Here is a 25,190-nt window from a genome sequence, read left to right as displayed (position 1 = left end):
ACCTTTTGTTCAGAAATGAGGTCATAACCATCCATGACACGATCGTGTGCTTGTATCGAGCAACTGACCAGTGGTGCTGGCACGGAATACTGTTGTGCTAAAAACAGCCATAGCCAATTACGATTCTGTCATTTCCGTAGCCCCGTATGTATTGTATAAGGAAGCAAGATGGCGGAGTTTAACAGCGAAGCTTTCAGGTTATTTTCAATGTCATCATCAACAAAAGGTTTGGTTTTCTTTTATTTCTTCAGAAAAGAAAAAAAATCAATCTATAAAATTACGTAAAACCGTAACAAATGCATGAAAATCCGTAGCTGTGAAAAGCGTAACGATGACGGGCAAACCGTACTAGTTGGCAGGCATGTTTCTGAAATGGGGTGGGAATTCTGAAATGGAACTCTTCCAGGAACTGTGGACTTCCTCGGGAACCTTTTTTGCTCCCTAAAAATGTCCTCAGAATGTTCAGGAACCTCAGAAGAAAGAGTGACATCTTTTCGGTTTTCGATAAGTAAATTTAAACCACAGTGACAGGATTTTTGGAGGGACAAAACAAAACTGAACAACTCTACAGTTCCTGGTCCGTACGGTATTTCCACCGCAGGAGCCGATGTCATTGGATAAATCAACAGGAAATGGGTTGAGTGTGTCATCAGTGCTCGATATGATTCGTTTGCAAATGATTCAGTCTTTGAGTCACCAAGATGAATTGGAGTCATTTCTTTTCTTCAGTTGCCGATAAATAAATGGAGGGGGATCCGCCACAAATTGCGCAAAACATATTCGCGGTTCAGTGAATCCTTTTCGACCGAGCTCCACTGATTCAATCTGAGTCCAGCAAATCATGAGCCAGCGACTTCAAGATCATGCGAAAGAGCAACAAGTATGATTTTTACATTCAACAGTGACAGGACCAGCCGCACATTTGGACAAACGGAGCAAACGAATCGATTAAAATGACTCGAGTCACCAAGAGGAGTCTGTGAAAAGGCGTTTTGCGAAGCTTGATGCCTTACCATCGTTACTATGCGGGGACTTCACGGACGTCTCTTTCCGCACTGCGTCTGAAAGGTGGACGGATATAAACACAGTCGTTATATGGATTGGCGATTATTAGTGAGAGGAGGGACAGGAAGTGACGACGTACCTTTTGGATCGTCTTTGTGGATGGCGGGGAATTTTCTCAGGAGAGGGGTGGAGCCGAGCGTGGACGATACGCACTTGGAGCGCGAGAGGTCACAGGTCGTGCCGTGAGGACAGCAGTGTCTTTTATCTTCACAACACACCGCCTACGCACACGTGACAATGAGTTAGAAAAGCTCATCAGCCTTAAAATCAACTCCACACAAAGTCATCATGCACAGACAGAGAGACACGTACATCAGGCATTGGACAACAGCCCCAACTCCCATCAGGCATCTGACAGCAGGTCGTGCCATCAGGACATTCAGACTCCTGGTCAGGACACACCACTGCCTGTGAGCGACCAAAAGAGGATTGGACACACGCTGTTCAATAATCATGAGCTCCTAAAACAGTAGCTGAACACGTACAGGATATTAAACCTTTTTGTCTTATGACCTTCCGGAGAAATGCACATGCAACCAGAAACGGATAAAAAGTAGAGCATGTTGTTGACACCAACCCAGTGGAATGCAAATAAGGCCACCCATTTTTTAATCTTTAGGTTCACGGATTTTTTCAACATATTTTTGATGTCAGTCGAAATAAAAATAAAAATAAAGTGTCCTTGTCCAATTTTTTTTTTTTGCATGGCAAAATTTCAATGTCGGATTAAGATAACATAATTTAAATTCAAGAGACACACTTTACATACACACCGTATTTTCCGGACTATACGTCGCTCCGGAGTTTAAGTCGCATCAGCCAAAAAAATGCATTATGAAGACAAAAAAACAAAACAAACATATATACGTCGCACCGGACTACAAGTCGCACTTTTTTGAAGGGTTATTCTATCCACAGAATCTGTGATTCTGTCTGATAAGCGGCGCGTGGTTACTGCGCGACTGCATTGTTTATTTAAAGGTCCCATGGCATGGTGGTTTGTTGATGCTTTAAACGGGCTCGTGGAGGTTTCCGGATGTTATATCCGCAGCCTTTCTCGAAATGAACCCTCGGCACGTAGATATAGCCTCCTGGGAGAAAGCCCCATTTCAGCGCTTTTCCCAGTGCGTCGTTTTGCTAATGAGAAGCAGGAGGAGGGGAAGGGTAGAGGGTGGGGGCGGGCCATGGGAGGAGGGGAAGGGTAGAGGGTGGGGGCGGGCCATGGGGGGAGGGGATTGACCAAGCTGCGCGCGCACATACTCGCTGCTATCAGCGCCTGTAGCCACGCTGCTAAGACAAAACCTCGGACTCCTTTCGTAAACTCAACATGACACAGAGAACAGCGAGTGAGAGTGTTCGGAGTGGTAGTTTACGAACGTATGATACCCTAGGCTTCAACACGCACTCCATAACCAAAGAGGATAGAAGCAGCAACTACAACAACATATCGCTTATCCAACAGAAGACATGCATTGCGGAGCGATAGTCAAACATAAGCTCATAAGTTACAGTCAATTTCCAGACTAAACTCAGTTTAACAGAGCATGCTGCATGCTTTTTGGTTTTGTAGCGCAGAGTACCTGGCTAACTGCAGGAAGCGGTTAGCTGCACAGCTAATGTAGCCATTGCAAGGCTAACATGGCACCAATTTTAAAACACGGCAAAACGACTTAACAGTTATACACTTACTTGTTCGGTGTTTGTGGCTGATGCGGCAGGGATGCTTGGTACGGACCCAGGCTTCAGTGACAGTTGATGTGCAAAACCTGCCCTGTACTGTCCCGAGTTGTGGAAACATTCCTCAGGAAAATGCTTCCGACAAACATACACCGTCTTAGGTAGACTCGACGGTGTATTATTGGAGTAAATAAAATTAAGCCACTGCGTCTTCAGGGGCTCTCCCGTCGGCAGTAAAAACAGACTCCTTTCTGTGTTGTCACATCCATGTACAGTGCAATTTCCATGTTTCGCTCGCTTAGGTGGTGCCATGTTGTTGTGTCCTCTATGGTCTCCTCACTACAACTGGGCGGGGCAATCCATACAGTGGGTGGGAATCCAGAGGGGGGGCGTGGGGATCATCTCCCTTGCTGACGTAGGCAAGGGAAGAGCTTATCAACGCGCCGTTTTGACGCGCCATTCTCAAATGTTGGGCATAGTTTGGTTTACACATGAAATTTCTAGCCACTGGGGTGACTTAAGAAGGTCAGAGGAACTCATTTTAACGTTAAAAAACCTCAGAAAGTGAAAATTTCATGCCATGGGACCTTGAATAAACGAACAGCTGAGCAGTGATAACGCGCCCTTTGCCCTGTAAGTAGCCTAGTCTGATTATTTTAAATATCTACTACTATCTTTAATACTATCACTATCGTTATTACTAATAGCCTATATTATTATTATTATAACTAATATTAGTAGACTATTACTGATGCATTAATCAGTTTGCTTTTAGAATATTTTTACCGGTAGGGCTTATTATCGCCCCATGGCTCTTTCATCTGTGTTATTAAAGCTGTAGAGGACCCATTTGTATACCTCCTCTTCTAAACGTGGCCATCTAGCCTTTAGCCCTCGGTTAGCTTTTTTTGTTTTCTTCATTCCCTTCAAATTATCCTCCGCTTTTCTCCAGTCCCGAACAAGTTTTTCCACTGCATCCAAACTTTCGTTCAGCTGCCCTATTACCATTTTCGGCTGCATATTTAATTACTTGCAGCTTGAATTCAGCAGTATATGATTTTCTTTTTGGCGGCATGTTTCTGTTCAGTCGTCGTTGTTGTAATGCTAATTTGTTTTGTTGTTGTCCGTTGTAACGGTATTTTTTTTCTTTCAGTGGTATTAATAGAGTACACAGCACATACTTGCATGCAAAGCTACATAGCGCCCTCTCGCGGTGAAAAAAAAAACATATATACGTCGCACTGGAGCATAAAGGCCAATTTATGCTGACAACCCAGTCCTCGCAGACGGCGTCGCAGATAGCGTCTGCGTAACCCCCCCCCACCTTCGCAGACGCTCTGCGTGCACCTCCCAAAAATTGTGACCACCGCAGAAGCCTCGCAGACAAGAGGGCTCTGATTGGTCCACTCTACATCCGTTGTACACGCACTTCCGCTTCCCTACTTTCCCGGTTTGGTTTGTTTTCACGACCGCCATTTTTAAAAACACAAGCGAAGATGGAGCAGCACGAAGAGCGGTTGATCGAGGAAGTACGGACATCTATACGACTCCAGTTCTAGTCATTATAAGTAACCGGAGGATAAACACTCCACTAACCACACCCACCAACTACTCCTAGCGATTTCGCGACTTCGCGCCCCCTTGCGTTGTGGCGGTGAATAACATCGCGCACGCCCGTTACTCCCCGCTCAACGATAAATTACAACTGTCTGCGAAAAGCTATCTGCGAAAGCCTTGTCGCAAGAGCATGCAGAGGACTTAAGCTGCATGGCCAGCCGAACCATGAAAAAAAGTGCGACTTATAGTCCGAAAAATACGGTATATATAGTGTGTGTTCTCTTGTGTATAAGTTTATAACACGGACCAGCATTCCAGTATTTACTTCTCTGAAGGCATGTGGTCACATGACCGTTGAGCTCTCATGAGCACATCGAAGGCTGATCCGTTCGTGCTACTTGATTCGATAGGACTCTCTGCGGCTCCATCCTCTTCCAATTCCACACTCAGATACTTGCAGCCAAAATCGCGAACTAACGTTACGGCAGGCGTATTCGGCATCGCGCTCGTTACCTCACCACCTTCTTTCTGAGAACCAAAGATCGTTTTGATCTTTTCATTGTTTACTTTCAACGCTTGAGAGACGAAATCGCCCACGTTTTGGTTAGTGAGACAGTGAAAAGACTTTTCTTTACCACACTTTATGCTTACGTACAGTCGAGGCGATAGCTCGGAATCCATGCTGTCAGCGTCAGGCATGGTCAGCACGAGGTTGACACTGTCGTAAACGCCATAAAAACATTCAAGTGAATACTCAGTGTCGTAAATAGTTTCGTTTTCGGACTCGGCTGAAGTGGATATGTACAACACACGTTGTTGTTTGTATTTGCAATTCTAATACTTTTCACTCAAAGAAATATGACCTAGTACCAGGGATACAGTGCTGTTACAAGAAAAATGTGTGACTATTTTTTTTTTTCCATTTCTTTTTGTATGTTTCTGCGGTTAAAATCTCATCTCGTCTCATCTCATTATCTGTAGCCGCTTTATCCTTCTACAGGGTCGCAGGCAAGCTGGAGCCTATCCCAGCTGACTACGGGCGAAAGGCGGGGTACACCCTGGACAAGTCGCCAGGTCATCACAGGCCTGACACATAGACACAGACAACCATTCACACTCACATTCACACCTACGCTCAATTTAGAGTCACCAGTTAACCTAACCTGCATGTCTTTGGACTGTGGGGGAAACCGGAGCACCCGGAGGAAACCCACGCGGACACGGGGAGAACATGCAAACTCCGCACAGAAAGGCCCTCGCCGGCCACGGGGCTCGAACCCGGACCTTCTTGCTGTGAGGCGACAGCGCTAACCACTACACCACCGTGCCGCCCAGTGGTTAAAATAAAAATACGCACAGACTTTTTATTTTTCTAGCGGTAGTATTTAACTGCCGTCGGCGGATCCGTGATCCGAAAAATCTAAAATGAGTCGCCTAATAATGCAGCGCAATGCAAATCGTGTGTGTGTGTGTGTGTGTGTTACCTGAAGCAGGGTGTTCTGCTTAGCAGCGACTCTACTGACCCACTCCAGAGTGTGTGTCCTGTTCACGCACTTGCCGTGCTCCAGGTCACACAGCGTTCCCTCATGGCAGCAGTGCAGGTGATCTGAGCAGCACTCGGCCTGCAAGAACACACACACACACACACTTCGTAGAATGGACAGATTTTATCAAAAACGTGTGTCTCTCTCTCTCTGGCCTATACACACTTACGTTAGGCAGCGGGCAGCACCCGTATCCGCCCCGCTGTGACTTGCAGCAGGTGTTATCGTCGTCACACATTCCTCCATCGGGGCAGATGAGCGCGCTGCACACACTCAGCATACCCACCAGCACACACACACGCATCTGTAAGACACACACAGACCTGGTCTTAACATCAAACCATTTATTTTTACATCTAGTGTCATCATTTTAGAGCTTTCCTGTTCAGGGAAAACTATGGAAGGAAGGAAGGCTGACCGATAAGACAAAAATACAGCTAGATTTGTAAAAAAACAACAACAAGTCTTTAAGATCCTTTAGCCAGGGCTCAGTGCGAGCTCATAAACAAGAGGACAGAGTCCAGGGCTTTATCAGAACAGGACGACACTCATGCGGGTATTGTGAGTGTGCACGTTTTTTTCCCCCCCACCCTAAGGGATGTCACTCAGACCTAGCCTGGCTAACGCGACTTCAAAGCTCTGCGAGCATTTGGTCTGCCCAAGCTATTAAGCCAAACCGTTTCCCAGAGCCCGTGGTTGACCCGCCTCCCTGAAATGCCTCAGTTTGCTACTGGTCGAAGGCTGTGACGAAGCTTAAACCAATCACATCACTCTTTCCTCTGACGTATGTGACGCGACGGGGCTAACTGGTAGATTAAACTCTTACCGAAGCCGGTCGGGAGCAAGGCGAAAACGTCCTTCCTTTCAATAAATACCTCCAGGGCTGCTCTTTGCTCCGTTTTCAATGAGAACTTGCTCCATGTTCGTAATGTTTCTAGTGAATGAAGCGCTTCTGGCATAGATTCTGTAAACAATCTATGGCTTCCGGTCGCAGTTCTACTACCGTACGTCAGTGCCTTGAACACGCCTCTACCCAGGGCCGTTGGAGATGCTCAAAGTTGATTGGCTCCCGATTTTTCGGGAGCTTGGAAGAGCTGTAGATAGCCTGCCTGGCCAGACTAAGCTCGGAACAGGCCCTCGTGTTGCGTCACGCTTAGGATGGGCGGGCCCAGGCTAACTCAGACCTCTGTTGGTTTTTTCGTGAAGACATTTTGAGCTCAAATCTACAGTGCGTTTGTGTCATGAGGTTACGCAACTACTTAGTGCTGATATGTAGTGAAAGTTCATTATGTCTACCTATTGAAACTATTCTTTAAATTCGTTTCTTAAGACAAGGATTTTTTAAGATGTTACCTTGACAGTTTCGGCGATAAACTTCCGCCTTCTTCAAAACAGTCACCAGATGTCGAGTGGTGACGTGGCTTATCAGCTGATGTTACTCTAAGGAGGCGTGAACGTCCTGCCCAATTTGACAGGTAGTTCACGCCTCCTGCTGTCAGGTCGCTCGTCCAGGACGGTGCTCCAGGTGTGCGACAGCACATACGCTCCCTCATCCCGGTTCATTGTTCTCTGCGCACGCTTTTGTATCTCCACTGCCTCTAAAATCCAACGCTGGAATCTATTTTCTTCAGCGCGAATGACTCTGGCCTCTTCCCAATTCATTATATGATTTTGCCGTTTGCAGTGGTCTGAAATGGCTGATTTTAAGTTTTCTTGGTTTGCTTTTTCTTTTTCGGATCTTGTGAGTCTTTTTGTTGTTTCTTTTTCACATTCTAATTGGTGTTCTTTTTTGAGAGTATGGAAGCATCTGCCCGTTTCACCAATATAAACTTTATTACATGAACGGCGAGGGATTTCATAGAGGACGTTGCATTTATTGTCCAGTTGTATTTTATCTTTGGGGTGAACTAGCAGCTGTCAGAGGTTTTTGTATGGTTTGACCGGGGTGTTGATGTGGTATTTCTTCATAGATGTCTGGATGTATGGTAGTTTGTCACACTACCAGACATAAAAGGAGTTACAGAACGCATCCAACGATCCATGAAGAAATACCACATCAACACCCCGGTCAAACCATACAAAAACCTCCGACAGCTGCTAGTTCACCCCAAAGATAAAATACAACTGGACAATAAATGTAACGTCATCTATGAAATCCCTCGCCATTCATGTAATAAAGTTTATATTGGTGAAACAGGCAGATGCTTCCACACTCGCAAAAAACAACACCAAATAGAATGTGAAAAAGAAACAACAAAAAGACTCGCAAGATCCGAAAAAGAAAAAGCACACCAAGAAAACCTAAAATCAGCCATTTCAGACCACTGCAAACGGCAAAATCATATAATGAATTGGGAAGAGGCCAGAGTCATTCGCGCTGAAGAAAATAGATTCCAGCGTTGGATTTTAGAGGCAGTGGAGATACGCAAGCGTGCGCAGAGAACGATGAACCGGGATGAGGGAGCGTACGCGCTGTCGCACACCTGGAGCGCCGTCCTGGACGAGCGACCTGACAGCAGGAGGCGTGAACTACCTGTCAAATTGGGCGGGACGTTCACGCCTCCTTAGAGTAACATCAGCTGATAAGGCACGTCACCACTCGACATCTGGTGACTGTTTTGAAGAAGGCGGAAGTGTTCGCCGAAACTGTCAAGGTAACATCTTAAAAAATCCTTGTCTTAAGAAACGAATTTAAAGAATACTTAGGGGGGTGCTCTAGTGACGGTTTAAAAATAAACCGACTAGGGATGGCGAAAACTAAAAAAAAATCTTGACCGACCACCGAGCCTCATTAGCCAGTTAAAGTCGGTTAACCTATGAGTTTAAACAGGGATGCAAATGACGCGCCTTTTAGCGGATGCCGCCTTTTTCACGGCTGAATCGTGCAAAGATCCGATTTTTTTTTTAGGGGGGGGCGTTGGAGTGTCTGAATAATTTCATCAGAGTAAATGCTCAAAGGAAAGCAATCGGATCTGCACGATTCAGCCATGAAAAAGTCGGCATCTGCGCCTTTAGTTTGTGTGGAGAGATCTGATCTGCAGTAACATGCATTGTTGGCTACAGACCCAAACATACTTTCAGAATGCACTGGCCAAGGCAGGACTAAACTCCATGGGCCTTCTAATAATAATAAAAAATAAAAAACAATAGTAATTTGTAAGCTAAAAAGCCTGTGTCTACACTTTTCTTTCGCCGAGTGGCAGCTGTCTTCAACTGGGACGGGACATGACTGAATGGGTGTTTCTGATTTGTTAGCTGTCTTTAACTGGGGCAGGAGGGCGGGACATGACTGAATGGGTGTTTCTGATTCGTCCGCTGTCGTCCGCAAGGCCTCTGCATGCTCTTGCAACAAGGCTTTCGCAGACAGCTTTTCGCAGACAGTTGTAATTTATCGTTGAGCGGGGAGGAATAGGCGTGCGCGATGTTATTCACCGGCACAACGCAAGGGGGCGCAAAGTCGCTAGGAGTAGTTGGTGGGTGTGGTTAGTGGAGTGTTTATCCTCCGGTTACTTATAATGACTAGAACTGGAGTCGTATAGATGTCCGTACTTCCTCCCTTCCTCGATCAACCGCTCTTCGTGCTGCTCCATCTTCGCTCGTGTTTTTAAAAATGGCGGTCGTGAAAACAAACCAAACCGGGAAAGTAGGGAAGCGGAAGTGCGTGTACAGCGGATGTAGAGTGGACCAATCAGAGCCCTCTTGTCTGCGATGCTGTCTGCGAGGCTTCTGCGGTGGTCACAATTTTTGGGAGGTGCACGCAGAGCGTCTGCGAAGGTGGGGGGGCTACGCAGACGCTATCTGCGAGGACTGGGTTGTCAGCATAAATTGGCCTTTACACCGCATGGCATGCCCCAAGCGTTTACAACACAGAATTCCAAGTCCTCCGCTCCAAAATCGGCAGCTTCAAAATGATTGATTTTTTTTTTTTTAACCGACAACCAAAAAAAAAAATTAACCGGTTGACGTTGATTCGGTCAACCACCGGTCAAACGGTCATCGGTTAACATCCCTAAAACCGACACATCATTATGACTTTTACACATGCTCCTGCAGATCATTCCAAATCTATGCTTGTGAAATTTTAACTTGTGACCAGTTTGTCATGTTTTATGTTGTGGGACGTCCACGAAACAAGTAAAATCCTCTGGTCGCTCATGTTGCAACATGCTGCTGTGGTACAAGATATTCGGAAAATAATCAGTCGCTCAGCTGCTGTTCCCAGAGGAACGAGACCGTATTCGGACCTGGTCGCCGTTTGTTCTGCGAAACATCTCAGAACTAGAAGAATGATGTCGACGCTCACCTCTGGCGTCGGTTGACTTGAATTCCCGACGAAAATCCGTCCTTCAACTTCAACCTAAAACCACACACATGCCAAAACATCTACATGTTTATACTTTACATTAGGCAACAGTGTTTTTCCAAAGACTTCTGCCATGTACACACGTAGCCAGGTATTTTTAAAACCGAACATTTCCCCCTCCTCCGTTTATAAAAATGTTTTATCCACACCACCTCGTCTTCGAAAAAAATCCCTTCCACACATAACCGAACATCTGCGTTTTCAATCACATTCATAAGCATTCCAAACCTGTAGATGGCATTATTTCCCCAAATCCTACCGCCTAATCACATCGCCTGTGCTCTTGGAGCAGTAGTCGGGCTTCTAAAATTAAACATGTAAATAGCACCTGCACAATAATTAACGCTTTCAAGGCACTACTCCGATCCATTACTCTTTAGCTAGCCGCACACTACGCCGATTTTCAGCGTACCGAGCCAACTGAAGTCGCGAGTCAGGCGTAAAGACTAGTTTTCGATGGTACCGACTCATCTCACAGCCGATTCGAAAAACTAATCGGGAGCCAGACTGATCGGCGAGAGTCGCTAGCAATAGCCAATCATATCTTTCGCATATAACACGTGACATCATTAAACACAATTTCTAGCGCGAGAAATACGTGTTGGTAGCACCTAATGCAGGTATATACTGTAATTCCATAGACTGAAGCTTTATCCATAGACACAGTGGGCTGGAAAGCCACTCTGCTCAAGTTGTGTGGCTGAATTCCAAATCGCTTTAACTCCCCTATATAAGTGCACTATTTAAGGTTGGGAATAATAGCTCATGCAGCCTAGATAGTGCGCTACATATTCCATGTTGTGTCATTTGTAATTCAGCCTGTAGCATCTTCAAGTGTTGGATTTAACAGTAACTATATCCAATAGCCAATCACAAAGCTATTAAGTTGTCACGTGTCGCTTCAATCGCGACTGCACTCGTCAGCAGTCGGGGGATATGTGCGTGCCCTGTCGGGAGTCGGCTCTGAAATGGGTCGGTTCGGTACCGCGTGGATCGCCGTGGTGTGCGGCTAGCTTAAGTCCATGCTTAATCTGGCTTCTGCAGTAAACAAAGGTCACACGTTTGACGTCAGGGCAGATTTGTTGTCATTTTTTTGGCGCAGATTGTGACGTTCTAAAACGCAAAACTCCGGTTATCTCTGTCCACACGAAAAGGCATACACGGAGTTTTCAAAAATCTTCACTTTGCCCGGAGTTTTTTTAAATATTCGTTTTTGATGTGTTTTCATGTGGATGACAGGCCAAAACGTAGAAAAATATCTTCGATTTAGCAGATACCCGGCTACGTGTGGACGGGGTCTTCATCTCTAAACGTGAGGCAGGTTTGATAGTTTACTGTTTCTTTCCACTTGTTGAGCCCGAGGGAGGGAGAGAAAGAAGGGAAAAGGGAAGGAAGGTTTTCAAATGCATCGCCCAAACAAACTGAAAATGAACTGTGCTGAGTTTCCCAAAAGCATCATAGCACAAAGATCATCGTTAAATGGTCGAGCAAGCAGCACAACGAACACTCTCTCTCTCTCTCTCTCTCTTTCCCAGGGATGGCAACAGGAAAATTTTATTTCAGCTGAAACTCCGAACAGGGGGTTCAGGGGGCCGGAGCCCCCCTGAATCTTTAGTCTTTTTAGCCTCTTCTACCTATTTTCTAGCCATTTTACATGTATATTGTGTGAAAAATACATGATAAAAATAAGTATCTAAAGTTTAATAGAAAAAAAGACAACTTACTCTGACTGCCCCAGGCATATTTACGAAGTGCAATAACATCCGAGTGTTTCTTGACCTTAGAAGCATGGTCAATTAATGCCACACAGCCACGGGATCCGTAGGTGATCACATCGTTACAATAAATGCAAAATGCTTTGCCAGGCAAATCGCACTTCTTGATAAACTGTTCAAGCGTCTCGCTGATCTCCTCGATCTTTTTTCCAAGTTTCACTTTCGTAGTAACTGTCCGCTGTAGCCAATCCCAACGAAATTTGTTCTTGACATTTTTGTCAATTTCAGCCACCGATGCTTCTTGATCTCGTGATAAAAACTTCATATTTCCGCGGAAAACAATGCTCTCAAAACCTCATGCAAGACATTTAGCTAAAGGCAAAATGGTGGCCAGTGAAATGAAACATGCTTTCGCATTGGTTGAATCCTTCACTTCGCAACCAATCACAGACTCGTTTGCTTATTTTCATTGTTACACTCGATATAGAAGCTTCCGTTGTTCGCGAGACATGTGGTTTCGATACGATTTGACACTAATCTCGGTAGCAGCAATAAAAGTTAGGTACCTAAACCCCCCTAAAACTTTTCTCTACGGATTTAGACGTTCCACAAAAATGATAAAATTGAAATTCAAAACGGCGGATTTCCGCCGTTCGGCGGAAAATTGCCATCCCTGCTTTCCTAGTTAAAGCAGATACGCAGAACAATGGCCTCACTTGCGTTTATAAACGCCTTGAGACCTCAAGAATGGCACAAGAATAGTTTTAAGCGCTGACGATAAATCTAATATAGTAATTTTTACGATTAAAGTGACTTATATGGGTAGCGGTCTGAGTGAATGACCTTGACATCTGTGACGTCACAGCAGGAAGTCCATCGGTCTCAACGCCATTTCCGCGATACTAAAACACAGAGCTGACTGCAGCTCCGAGCTTCCGTTTTGAGCTAATTTATCGCCATGACATGTGGATGTGCTTTTGGCCGGTGCAGCAACACAGCAGAAGGTGGATTTATGCTGCATTCATGGCCCAAGAATGTTCAAACTGCAAAGATTTGGACACGTTTTGCGAGTTGTTCACGGGCACATTGGGCGCCTATGAAGTGGTCTCTCCTCTGCTCTGAACTTTTTACTGAAGACTCATACGAGACCTCTGATCTGTTGAGGAGCGTTGGCTATAAACCCGTATTGAAAGAGGGTGCAGTCCCAACAATTAAAGAAAAATAAAACAAGAAAAGGAAAGTATTTATTTTATCTTTTTAAAAAGTGAGTTCAGTTGCACCAGTCCTCCTGGAGCGTGAACCGAGGGTTGTTGGTAAAACCCGGGATGGGACATATCGCTCGAGCAGTGACCTCTCCGCGGTTGCTGCTTAAACCGGTGACATACCGTCCCGTCCCGGGTTTTAGTAATCGCCTGAGCCGAGCAGTAATGGTGGAATACACAGTATGGAGAGAATGAATGGACCAGCCGTCTTTTTTCTAAACTGGATATCGCTGCCATCTTTCCCTTACATGGAAGAAGCGAATGAACGGAGAACTGAACGAACAACTGAAAGTCAGACTGTTTCAAAACAATCTGCCTTCGACAAGCGAGAGCACAGACGGGTCAACTCCGATTCTCATTTAGATAAAAAAACAACACGTTGTTTACCTGCATTTAGATTAATCCATGTAACTTGTATTGTGTGTTTAAGTTAGCGGGATAAGATTATTTAATTTGCTTCAGAATGCGATTGTCTCAGTTCATCTGATTATTTAATGAGCCTTTTACGTTTTATCAGTGAAAATGCATGCATGTACATGTATGTTGCATAAGTTATAGCACCCATCCTGTTTTAATGAGTGTCAACCCACAATCAATGAAGTAATCAGTCTTAGTTGAGAAAGTCGGTAACGCTATTTCTTACTTTCACTGTAAATTTTTATTTTTATGACTTTGGTCAATAGCTGTAAAAGGCCTCGGCCTTAAAACCGGTTCCCGCTATGACGTCACGCACTCAGGGCTGGCTGGCTGGCTCAGCGGGGCAGCTCGAACACTAACTTCGCGGTCGATTTTAACTCTCAAAAATAGATATTTTTTAAAATTCCCATTGATGCAGCATACAAGAGTCAAGGATGGAGATACTATCCATTCAGAAACGTATTTAAAAATAAAGGTTCTGCGTATCTGCTTTAAAGTGCACATCATGGGTAAATTCAGGAGCGAGATCAATGTCAAATACCTGTCACGTTTTGTGCAATTTTTTTACCTTGCGCAACACCTGAAAAATTCAGTTGAAATCGAGCCATTTGACACAAATTGGTCCGCCTCTGAAAAAACTTGGCATTTGGATTTCCTGGCAAACATTGATTTTCGTGACGTCGCGTGCGGGACGCCTCATTCTGAATCCTACGTCAGCGCTGGTTTGTTTATAAGAAAACGACCTGGTGGTTTTCTGCAAATTTCTTCAACATTATCACGTAATTATTAAAATGGTTAACAGACGTGTCATCGGAGGGTGTAGCAACACCAATCACGATGGGATTAGTACTCATCGTTTCCCACATTGCACTCCAGTGACGATTCCAATGCAAAACCGCTAGCTGCTAAACTTGGTCTACACAGGCTGTGCACTGAAACCGTGCAAGCTCGTGCAGCCTGCTGTGGGTTCCGCAGGTGACGTCACGAATCTGGCTCCAGACTCCGTTGGGATTTTTCCAGACGCGTTTTGTTATTTTACTTTTTTTCTGCTGTATACAGACGGCCTTGTGAAAAAATTACCCTTCTGGATGAGTGTGTAAAGGGACATACATTACCGTTCAAAAGTTTGGGGTCACCCAGACAATTTTGTGTTTTCCATTTAAAGTCACACTTTTATTTACCACCATAAGTTGTAAAATGAATAGAAAATATAGTCGAGACGGTTTTCTGGCCATTTTGAGCATTTAATCGACCCCACAAATGTGATGCTCCAGAAACTCAATCTGCTCAAAGGAAGGTCAGTTTTATAGCTTCTCTAAAGAGCTCAACTGTTTTCAGCTGTGCTAACATGATTGTACAAGGGTTTTCTAATCATCCATTAGCCTTCTGAGGCAATGAGCAAACACATTGTACCATTAGAACACTGGAGTGAGAGTTGCTGGAAATGGGCCTCTATTGAGGTATTTCACCTGACGTCACAGGGTCACGTGACGCCCCGGTGTCCACCATTTTGGACGGCAAGCTAGCTAATGTCAACAACAGTAGCTAGTATGTTACTGTAGCAATGTTTACGTTCAGTCATTTGGATGACTGTTAAAACCTTTCAGTCTCAAGTTTTTCCTTTACTGGATTTACTAGTTTACTGAGCTAGCGCGCGATGGCTCCCGGCTCGGCCGGAGAGCGCGCGATGGCTCCCGGCTCGGCCGGAGAGCGCGCTAGCTCAGTAAACTAGTAAATCCAGTAAAGGAAAAACTTGAGACTGAAAGGTTTTAACAGTCATCCAAATGACTGAACGTAAACATTGCTACAGTAACATACCAGCTATGATGTTGTTGACATTAGCTCCTGCTAACAGCTAGTTGCTAATACACTGCTACAACTACACCGACCCTAATAATACAGTTCTTGGTCATTGCCTGGTAACAGCAAATTTATAACGGGCCATGTCTCAACAGACTAAGAAGTTATTTCAATGACATTTAATAACATTTTGTTTATCCTGAGGACTGAAAGTAAATGAAAATGTGAACAAACCTTAGCTGTAATCAGATGGCGACCACCGGCTCCAGGGACGACCCGCTGATGTAGGCATGTTACCCAGCCTGACACAAAATATTTGTAGGCATCCAAACTTGTATACGCTTTCAGATCAATACCTGTGTATGGCGATGGGTTTTTAACGACATAGGTATACAGATCATGTGGGCCGAAGTCAGGTAAAGACGAGGGCTTCGTGTACTTCCGTACGTCAGTGAACAATCCTGGTGGAAGCAGGTAAACGTCGTTCTCTAAGCCTGCTAACCTCAATTTTTGCAAATACCTCTCCCTCTGCTCGCCCTGTAAATGCCCTACGTCGCTGGATAGTGAAGGTGTTTTCTGCATCTCGCTCCTTTTTCTTTTATGTTTTTCGTTTGTTGCCTTCCTCGCATTCAAACTGATTCGAGCCGTGCCGTCCAAAATGGCAGCGTCACATGACTTGGTCACGTGAGTGAAATACCTCAATACACCTATGGAGATATTGCACCAAAAACCACACATTTGCAGCTAGAATAGTCATTTACCACATTAGCAATGTATAGAGTGGATTTCTGATTAGTTTAAAAAGTGATCTTCGTTGAAAAGAACAGTGCTTTTCTTTCAAAAATAAGGACATTTCAAAGTGACCCCAAACTTTTGAACGGTAGTGTACTTTCATATAAAAAAAAAAAAAACGGAATTTGGTCCAGGATATGCGCTTTAAGATGCTCTTAGCGTTAAGATGCTCTTGGGAAACTCACCACTGATCTGTTCGTCCGACTGTCTTTCCAATCGAGCCCGGACTCATTTGTTCATCTCCAGAGTTCATTCATCACCCTGCTCCTGTTTTGTACAACAACCCAACTGGCTCACTGGCATGTCAATCAAAAACTGAAAGCAGCAAAAGGAGGAGCTGAATGATTCAGAGGAATCAAGTGCACAAAAACAAACAAACAAGCTGGAATATACAGGTCTTTCCGGAAGTGAGAGCCAAACAAGTCTTTAAGAGGACTAGGTCACCTCAAATCACTGAGAATTTCCGGGATTAGAACCCACCACCTCCTCCACCTCCTCCCTCCCTTCCTCCAGAGTCCATCAGGTGACTGACAGGAGCCTCAGCTCAACACAAACAAGCCTTACAGACCGGAAGCAGTTTTCAAAAACAGGTCTTAACAACAGAATAGACTTTTAACACAGCCACAACTTCATCCACCATTACTGCTGCTGCTGCTTTTCCCCCCTACCATATTCTACACACTTAACAAGTTATTTCAACAAATCAGGAATTTAAAAAATAATAATAAACAATAATAATTCACTATTGCACCTTCAAAAACTATTCTTCTGGATGACCGTGCAGTTATTTCCAGGGATACAGTGTCACTTTAGAACCTCAATCTGCGCCTGAGTGAAGGTTCTATTCCCCTCATGCACTGAATAATACCGTCATATTCATAAACCTGCTGTGATTAAAACCGCTCAATCCCAAATAACTCCCAAAACAGCGGCTCGGTGTCAAACGGCTTCGAAAAACACTACCGAGTGCACTACGCTGCTTCAATACAGCGAGACTTCACAGACTCCTGAGTGACCCTAGATAGGGACGGAAGAGCCATTCGGGATGAACACAGGGTTCAACTGCGTTAACTCAATAAGCTAGCCGAATTCGTTCGTTTAAAAAAAAAAAAGGCAAACAAAGAAACAAAACAAAATAAAACTCAGCGGTTTGAGTGTTTAAAGCAGCTTACCGTGCCGAGCTTCGGGTCCTGAAGTGTCTGAGAGCCGGAAGCCGCTGCAGTGCTCAATAATACACTGACATACGAGCTTAGCTCACGTGACATATAAACTCCGGTCATGTGACAGAACCCAACATGGCCGAATTCCAAACAGAGTCCGGATTACTTCATTTCCGCGGTGTGGGAAGGAACACGAACATGGCTGCGATTCTGACTCTTTCAAAGCGATACACAGAATAAGACGTGTTATAGACTGCTAAAAAAAGATAGCTACATCATGGACAAGAGTGCTCTGAGAGTGCAATATCCCCCGCTGGGAACTCGGCCAGAACTCTGGGAAAATTCGACCGAGTTTAATGAAATTACAATATGCGAATTAGCGACATACAACAAAGAATCCTGCCAGGTTTGGTGAAATTCCTCCACAAATTGTGAGAGTTGATTTCAGAAGAGCGTACACCCTCATGAAATTGTCAAAGTACAAGTTATTTGATCAAGAGTCAAAACTCTGGTAAAATTTTCACAAACGAAATTAAAAAGCAATCTGCGTATTACCGTCATATAACAAGCCTTTTGCCAAGTTTCGTGAAATTCCTCCAAAGATTGTGAGAGGAGTTGATGTCAGAAGGCAAGAACACTTTCATGAAATTGTGAAATTATAATTTTGTTAATCAAGGGCTGTAACTATGGTAAAATGTGAGTTTAATGAAATTACAATATGCGTATTACCGACATACAACAAAGAATCCTGCCAAGTTTGGTGAAATTCCTCCACAAATTGTGAGAGGAGTTGATTTCAGAAGAACATACACCCTCATGAAATTGTCAAAGTACAAGTTATTTGATCAAGGGTCAAAACTCTGGTAAAATTTTCACAAACGAAATTAAAAAGCAATCTGCGTATTACCGTCATATAACAAGCCTTTTGCCAAGTTTCGTGAAATTCCTCCAAAAATTGTGAGAGGAGTTGATTTCAGAAAGCGAGCACACCTTGATGAAATTGCCAAAGTACAAGTTTGTTAATAATCAAGGGCGTAACTCTGGGAAAATTTGCCCAAATTAAACGCAATTTCAATCTGCGTATAACTGTCATATAACAAAGCCTTTTGCCAAGTTTGGTGAAATTCCTCCACAAATTCCGAGAGGAGTTGATGTCAGAAGGCAAGAACACTTTCATGAAATTGTGAAATTATAATTTTGTTAATCAAAGGCTGTAACTATGGTAAAATGCGACCGAATTTAACAAAATTACAATATGTGTATTACTGAGATACAACAAAGAATCCTGCCAAGTTTGGTGAAATTCCTCCACAAATTGTGAGAGGAGTTGATGTCAGAAGAACATACACCCTCATGAAATTGTCAAAGTACAAGTTATTTGATCAAGGGTCAAAACTGGGAAAATTTTCACAAACGAAATTAAAAAGCAATATGTGCATTACCGCCATATAACAAGCCTTTTGCCAAGTTTCGAGAAATTCCTCCAAAAATTGTGAGAGGAGTTGATTTCAGAAAGCGAGCACACCTTGATGAAATTGCCAAAGTACAAGTTTGTTAATAATCAAGGGCGTAACTCTGGGAAAATTTGCCCAAATTAAACGCAATTTCAATCTGCGTATAACTGTCATATAACAAAGCCTTTTGCCAAGTTTGGTGAAATTCCTCCACAAATTCCGAGAAGAGTTGATGTCAGAAGGCAAGAACACTTTCATGAAATTGTGAAATTATAATTTTGTTAATCAAGGGCTGTAACTATGGTAAAATGCGACTGAGTTTAATGAAATTACAATATGCGTATTACCGACATACAACAAAGAATCCTGCCAAGTTTGGTGAAATTGCTCCACAAATTGTGAGAGGAGTTGATTTCAGAAGAGCGTACACCCTCATGAAATTGTCAAAGTACAAGTTATTTGATCAAGGGTCAAAACTGGGAAAATTTTCACAAACGAAATTAAAAAGCAATATGTGTATTACCGCCATATAACAAGGCCTTTTGCCAAGCTTCGAGAAATTCATCCAAAAAGTGCGAGAGGAGTTGATGTCAGAAGGCAAACATACCTTCATGAAATTGTGAAATTATAATTTTGTTAATCAAGGGCTGTAACTCTGGTAAAATGCGACTGAATTTAACGAAATTACAATATGTGTATTATCAACATACACCAAAGAATCCTGCCAAGTTTCGTGAAATTCCTCCAAAAATTGTGAGAGGAGTTGATTTCAGAAAGCGAGCACACCTTGATGAAATTGCCAAAGTACAAGTTTGTTAAGAATCAAGGGCGTAACTCTGGGAAAATTTGCCCAAATTAAACACAATTTCAATATGCGTATAACTGTCATATAACAAAGCCTTTTGCCAAGTTTGGTGAAATTCCTCCACAAATTCCGAGAGGAGTTGATTTCAGAAGACCGTACACCCTTATGAAATTGTCAAAGTACAAGTTATTTAATCACTCAAAAGATTCTGACTCTTTAAAAGCGATACACAGAATAAGACGTGTTATAGACTACTAAAAAAAAAAAAAAGATAGTTACATCATGGACAAGAGTGCCCTGAGAGCACAATATCCCCCGCTGGGAACTCGGCCAGAACTCTGGGAAAATGCGACTGAGTTTAATGAAATTACAATATGCGTATTAGCGACATACAACAAAGAATCCTGCCAGGTTTGGTGAAATTGCTCCACAAATTGTGAGAGGAGTTGATTTCAGAAGGCAAGAACACTTTCATGAAATTGTGAAACTATAATTTTATTAATCAAGGGCTGTAACTCTGGGAAAATGTGACCGAATTTAAAGGGGAACAGAGGGCAATATATAGAGTAAATATAACAATAAAACACACATTAACGAATCTTATTCAAGACTTACAAAAGTTTTTTGTTCTAAGGTTGGAAAGTTATAGTGTTTTGAAAGTAGCTCGAGCAAACTATTTCCGCAGTTTGAACAGCCCGCCATGATATTAATTTTATCCAATCAGAATGCACGTTCATTTTCTCTGCGTAACACTCATGACGTATGTATGTGCCCAGTTGTGTTGGCTCATTGAGGTTGGGAACAGGCCCGGCGCCATGGGGGGGCGAAAGGGGGCGTCGCCCCCTCGTGGCTACAGCCCCGCCCCCTCAACGGAGACTCAGATCACTTAATTGTTTTCTTATGAAAATATAATGTATTATAGACGTATTAATAACTTGCATTTTCAAATATGAAATATTAAGTGGTTGCGCATTGCACAAAAATACATTTTACATAAATCACTACTAAAACTGGCACGGTAGAACAAATCTGATTGGTTGTTATGATTCTTACATTGCAATCGTAGAATTCAACTGTATTAAGGTAGGATTATTTCAAAAAGCCTGAATTTAATATTAACCCTGTTTTAGACATATGTATCAATCCTAACTGCTGGGGACTAGTTATTGTGGGTGTATGTGTGAAATGCTGACACAGCCGCGCACACACAGACCTGTGATAAGGACAAGGGGCGGGGTCGTGCGGGCGGGCGGGGGTTTTACATGCACACTTACAAGTGCACTGTCTCTGCAATATCCTGCAATACGCAGTCAGTTTACGGGAGTAGTCTTTCCCCCTCCGAATTAAACGAATTCAATCACAATATTGTGAATCCATTTTCTTTCTTTGTAGGCTAAGTTTATCTCCGTTTATGTTGGTGTACGTGTTCATATATGGTCCGCTTTGTGCGCAAATAGCGTAAGAATATGCGTCGTTGACGTCACCCCCCATGCAGCGGGGGTGAAAATTCATCACTTCAGAGTGTTTAGTCCCCTACACGCCTAAACTGGGATCGCGGATTAAGTGGTTAGCGTTGACTTGGTGCGAGTCAGGAAGGCTATTACTGGTGCCGCCGCAGGGTCTGTTGATTTTTTTAAATTATGATTTTGGCCACCGAGCCAAGTACCTTAGACTTGCATTGACGTTTTGTTTTCATGCTGCGGAGCTATTTGTATGTATTTTAAATTTAAAGGACTTGCCTGTAGGTTTGTGTGTTGTTTTATGTTTGGCATCTTTCCGGTTGTAACGCGTGTCTGTGAGAAAATTGGAGGGGAGGGGTAACAGGTGGGCACGGGGGTTGATAAAGCGCAACTGCCCTGGTAATATGCCACATGATTTTCCCGGACTAAAGCAACCTTCGGGGCCGTGGTTTTGTGGTTGGCGCAGTTAATTGTTTGAAACACGTTGTCAGACCGCCATCACTACTACACACTATATGAAAAAATATTTGCCCCCTTGCGATTTCTAATTGCCCCCTTAGCAAACTGTTCCTGGCGCCGGGCCTGGTTGGGAATAGCACGTGTGAATCGGAAAGTAGGATGAATTGTAAGTGATCGGCTACACGATGCCACAGTGTGTTGCTTTCGGGTGTAATAACAGGACAGATGGAAAGCATAACGATCCTCCAGACGCGTCTTTTCACTCGTTTCCGCTGAAAAACACCAAGCGAGTTCGAGCTTTCTTCTCTTCTTTCGTCATCACCGGAGTCGAGAGTACCTCTCCTAGGTTCAAACTGGTACCCTTCTAAGCCATAGCCTGCTTGCAGTGTGTCTTGCGGGATCTCTTCGTACGATTCGACAGAGCTGTCGCTTTCACTTGATGCGCCCGACGCCATGATTACACGCTTCTCTCCTAGTGCAGTGGGTAGGGCTGACGTCACGGTCTTTTAAAAATGGCGACTCTTGTGCTGTTTAGCGTACCGACTATTATATTTACAATTACCAAGATATTTCGTTGTTTTCTAGTATATAAATTTGATAGAATACTTAGGAACACGTTACTTTGTCACATCAGCAACTGTATATATTATGTTTGGTACCCCTTTAATGAAATTACAATATGTGTATTACTGACATACAACAAAGAATCCTGCCAAGTTTGGTGAAATTCCTCCAAAAATTGTGAGAGGCGTTGATTTCAGAAGAACATACACCCTCATGAAATTGTCAAAGTACAAGTTATTTGATCAAGAGTCAAAACTCTGGTAAAATTTTCACAAACGAAATTAAAAAGCAATATGCGTATTACCGTCATATAACAAGCCTTTTGCCAAGTTTCGTGAAATTCATCCAAAAAGTGCGAGAGGAGTTGATTTCAGAAAGCGAGCACACCTTGATGAAATTGCCAAAGTACAAGTTTGTTAATAATCAAGGGCGTAACTCTGGGGAAATTTGACTGAATTTAATGAAATTACAATATGCGTATTAGCGACATACAACAAAGAATCCTGCCAGGTTTTGTGAAATTCCTCCACAAATTGTGAGAGGAGTTAATGTCAGAAGGCAAGAACACTTTCATGAAATTGTGAAATTATAATTTTGTTAATCAAGGGCTGTAACTCTGGTAAAATGCGACCGAATTTAACGAAATTACAATATGTGTATTACTGAGATATAACAAAGAATCCTGCCAAGTTTGGTGAAATTCCTCCACAAATTGTGAGAGGAGTTGATTTCAGAAAGCGAGCACACCTTGATGAAATTGCCAAAGTACAAGTTTGTTAATAATCAAGGGCGTAACTCTGGGAAAATTTGCCCAAATTAAACGCAATTTCAATCTGCGTATAACTGTCATATAACAAAGCCTTTTGCCAAGTTTGGTAAAATTCCTCCACAAATTGTGAGAGGAGTTGATTTCAGAAGAGTGTACACCCTCATGAAATTGTCAAAGTACAAGTTATTTGATCAAGGGCGTAACTCTGGGAAAATTTGCCCAAATTAAACACAATTTCAATATGCGCATTACTGTCATATAACAAAGCCTTTTGCCAAGTTTGGTAAAATTCCTCCACAAATTCCGAGAGGAGTTGATTTCAGAAGAACCCTTATGAAATTGTCAAAGTACAAGTTATTTAATCACTCAAAAGATTCTGACTCTTTAAAAGCGATACACAGAATAAGACGTGTTATAGACTACTAAAAAAAAGATAGCTACATAATGGACAAGAGTGCTCTGAGAGCACAATATCCCCCGCTGGGAACTCGGCCAGAACTCTGGGAAAATGCGACTGAATTGAACGAAATTACAATATGCGTATTAGCGACATACGACAAAGAATCCTGCCAAGTTTCGTGAAATTCCTCCACAAATTGTGAGAGGAGTTGATTTTAGAAGGCAAGCACACCTTCATGAAACTGTCAAAGTACAAGGTTGTTAATCAAGGGCTGTAACTCTGGGAAAATGTGACTGAATTGAACAAAACAATGTGTGTATTACCGACATATAACAATGCCTTTTGCCAAATTTGGTGAAATTACTCCACAAACTGTGAGAGGAGTTGATTTCAAAAGGAAAACACACACTCATGAAATTGTCAAAGTATAATTTTGCTAATCAAAGGCTGTAACTCTGGTGAAATGTGACCGAATTTAACGAAATTACAACATGCGTATTACCGACATAAAACAAAGTCCTGCAAAGCTTCGTGAAATTCCTCCAAAAATCGTGAGAGGAGTTGATTTCAGAAGGTGAGTACCCTTCCCGGGATGAACGGACGGATGGACATCGCCACGACATCATCCCCATTTCGGACCTTTCAGCCAGCGGGGGATAATAAAAACAAACGAGTTTACATCTCAATAAATGAAATGTACACAGTAATCCATGTTTAATTGGTCAGCTCAGATGTGTTTCCTCGACATGCTAATGATGCGAACAGTGAGGAAAGATTTGTGGAAATTCATCTGTCACAGTCACTTCAAACATTGTTCAGTTGAGTTTACAATAAAGTTTCATAGAAAACTAGAACTCCCGTCTCGTTCTTAAATGTCCCATTAAAGCGAGACGGCCTTTTGATTTCATAAAATCGGTGAAATTTAGTTCCCTCTGAAATGTGGGCATTGTGATAAGTTTATTTCTGTAATATCTAAAAAAAAAAAAAAAAAACAGGCCATTCTGTGGCTGGGAAGTTATTTAATTTGAGGGGATTAAAGCAAATAATATGCATGAAATCGCTCGCTTGGTGCAGTCAAGCGGACAGAGGAAGTCCGTGGGCGCATGCGCAGGTTTATCTTCTTCTTTTGGGTTTTACAGCAGCTGGCATCCACAGTGTCACATTACTGCCATCTACAGGTTTCCCTTTGAGCGTGCACCGACAGTTCCATCATTCTGTCGCTAAACGAACAGCTGATCACACCGAGGTGCTCGCTGAGCGCCCATATTTATTAGTTTGGTCCTGCGTTTCCTTTCCTTTGTATATAACATAACATCTTTTCTTCTCGCTTTCCATGACCGTAGTCGGTCTTTCACGTTTCATTCGCACACTCGCGTCCTCCATTTTTCTCTCCTGTTCCAAATTTGTATCCCACAATACCTCCTTGCGTGAACGGGGAAAGCCCACCACCATAGCGGAGAATTTAGGGCCATGTGGCCCGAAATTCATTAATTGTTTGATTTAAAAAAACCTAATAAAATTGGAAGTCGATGATTCAAATGCAGTAACTTTTGGTCCACTAAACAAAAATAATTGTGTCAGGGAAAATTCTTTTTTTTTTTTTTTACCTAAACTTGAAAAATGTGAAAGGCAGTCTCCCTTTAAAGCGTAAATACTGCCCCAGTGGTGAACTTCTATGATGTTGGAATAAGAGCTCTGGAGAATAGAAGAGAAAATGGGAAATAGCGGCCTCTTTTTTTTCCTCTCCATTGCTGTATAACCTTCAGTAACGTTGTGTATATAAAATTGATATTTTACATAAATTCGCCGTTTTGAAACCAAAATGGGTGACCTACGTGAATCGTGTCAATCCGATGAGAAAAAAAATTGGGGGGGTTGGGGGTGTGTTTGATATTGACCCAAAGGGCAAGGAGGTCGCTTCGCACCC

The 25,190-nt window shown here is 43.1% G+C and overlaps 1 protein-coding gene across 4 annotated transcripts in view; it reads right to left on the bottom strand.

Moving 5' to 3' along the window:
- Window positions 1–17,487, bottom strand: part of grnb (granulin b) — a 28,522-nt gene extending 11,035 nt beyond the window's left edge. Inside the window, exons 1-7 of one of the 4 annotated variants that reach the window (XM_060920996.1) lie at window positions 17,365–17,487; window positions 10,147–10,200; window positions 6,013–6,147; window positions 5,784–5,921; window positions 1,378–1,473; window positions 1,145–1,286; window positions 1,014–1,061 (exon numbers count right to left, since the gene is read on the bottom strand). In XM_060920996.1, the coding sequence (XP_060776979.1) occupies window positions 1,014–1,061; window positions 1,145–1,286; window positions 1,378–1,473; window positions 5,784–5,921; window positions 6,013–6,147; window positions 10,147–10,200; window positions 17,365–17,472 (721 nt within the window). In that variant the 5' untranslated portion in view covers window positions 17,473–17,487. Of the gene's footprint in view, window positions 1–1,013; window positions 1,062–1,144; window positions 1,287–1,377; window positions 1,474–5,783; window positions 5,922–6,012; window positions 6,148–10,146; window positions 10,201–16,377; window positions 16,508–16,943; window positions 17,092–17,364 lie in introns of those variants that run through there. The other 3 variants (XM_060920998.1, XM_060920999.1, XM_060920997.1) reach the window with 3 other exon arrangements.
- Between the last annotated feature and the right edge of the window lie 7,703 nt (window positions 17,488–25,190).

This window comes from Neoarius graeffei, chromosome 5 (genome assembly GCF_027579695.1).
Source record: "Neoarius graeffei isolate fNeoGra1 chromosome 5, fNeoGra1.pri, whole genome shotgun sequence".
Classification (NCBI taxonomy): domain Eukaryota; kingdom Metazoa; phylum Chordata; class Actinopteri; order Siluriformes; family Ariidae; genus Neoarius; species Neoarius graeffei.
This window is presented reverse-complemented; position numbering and strand designations above follow the sequence as displayed.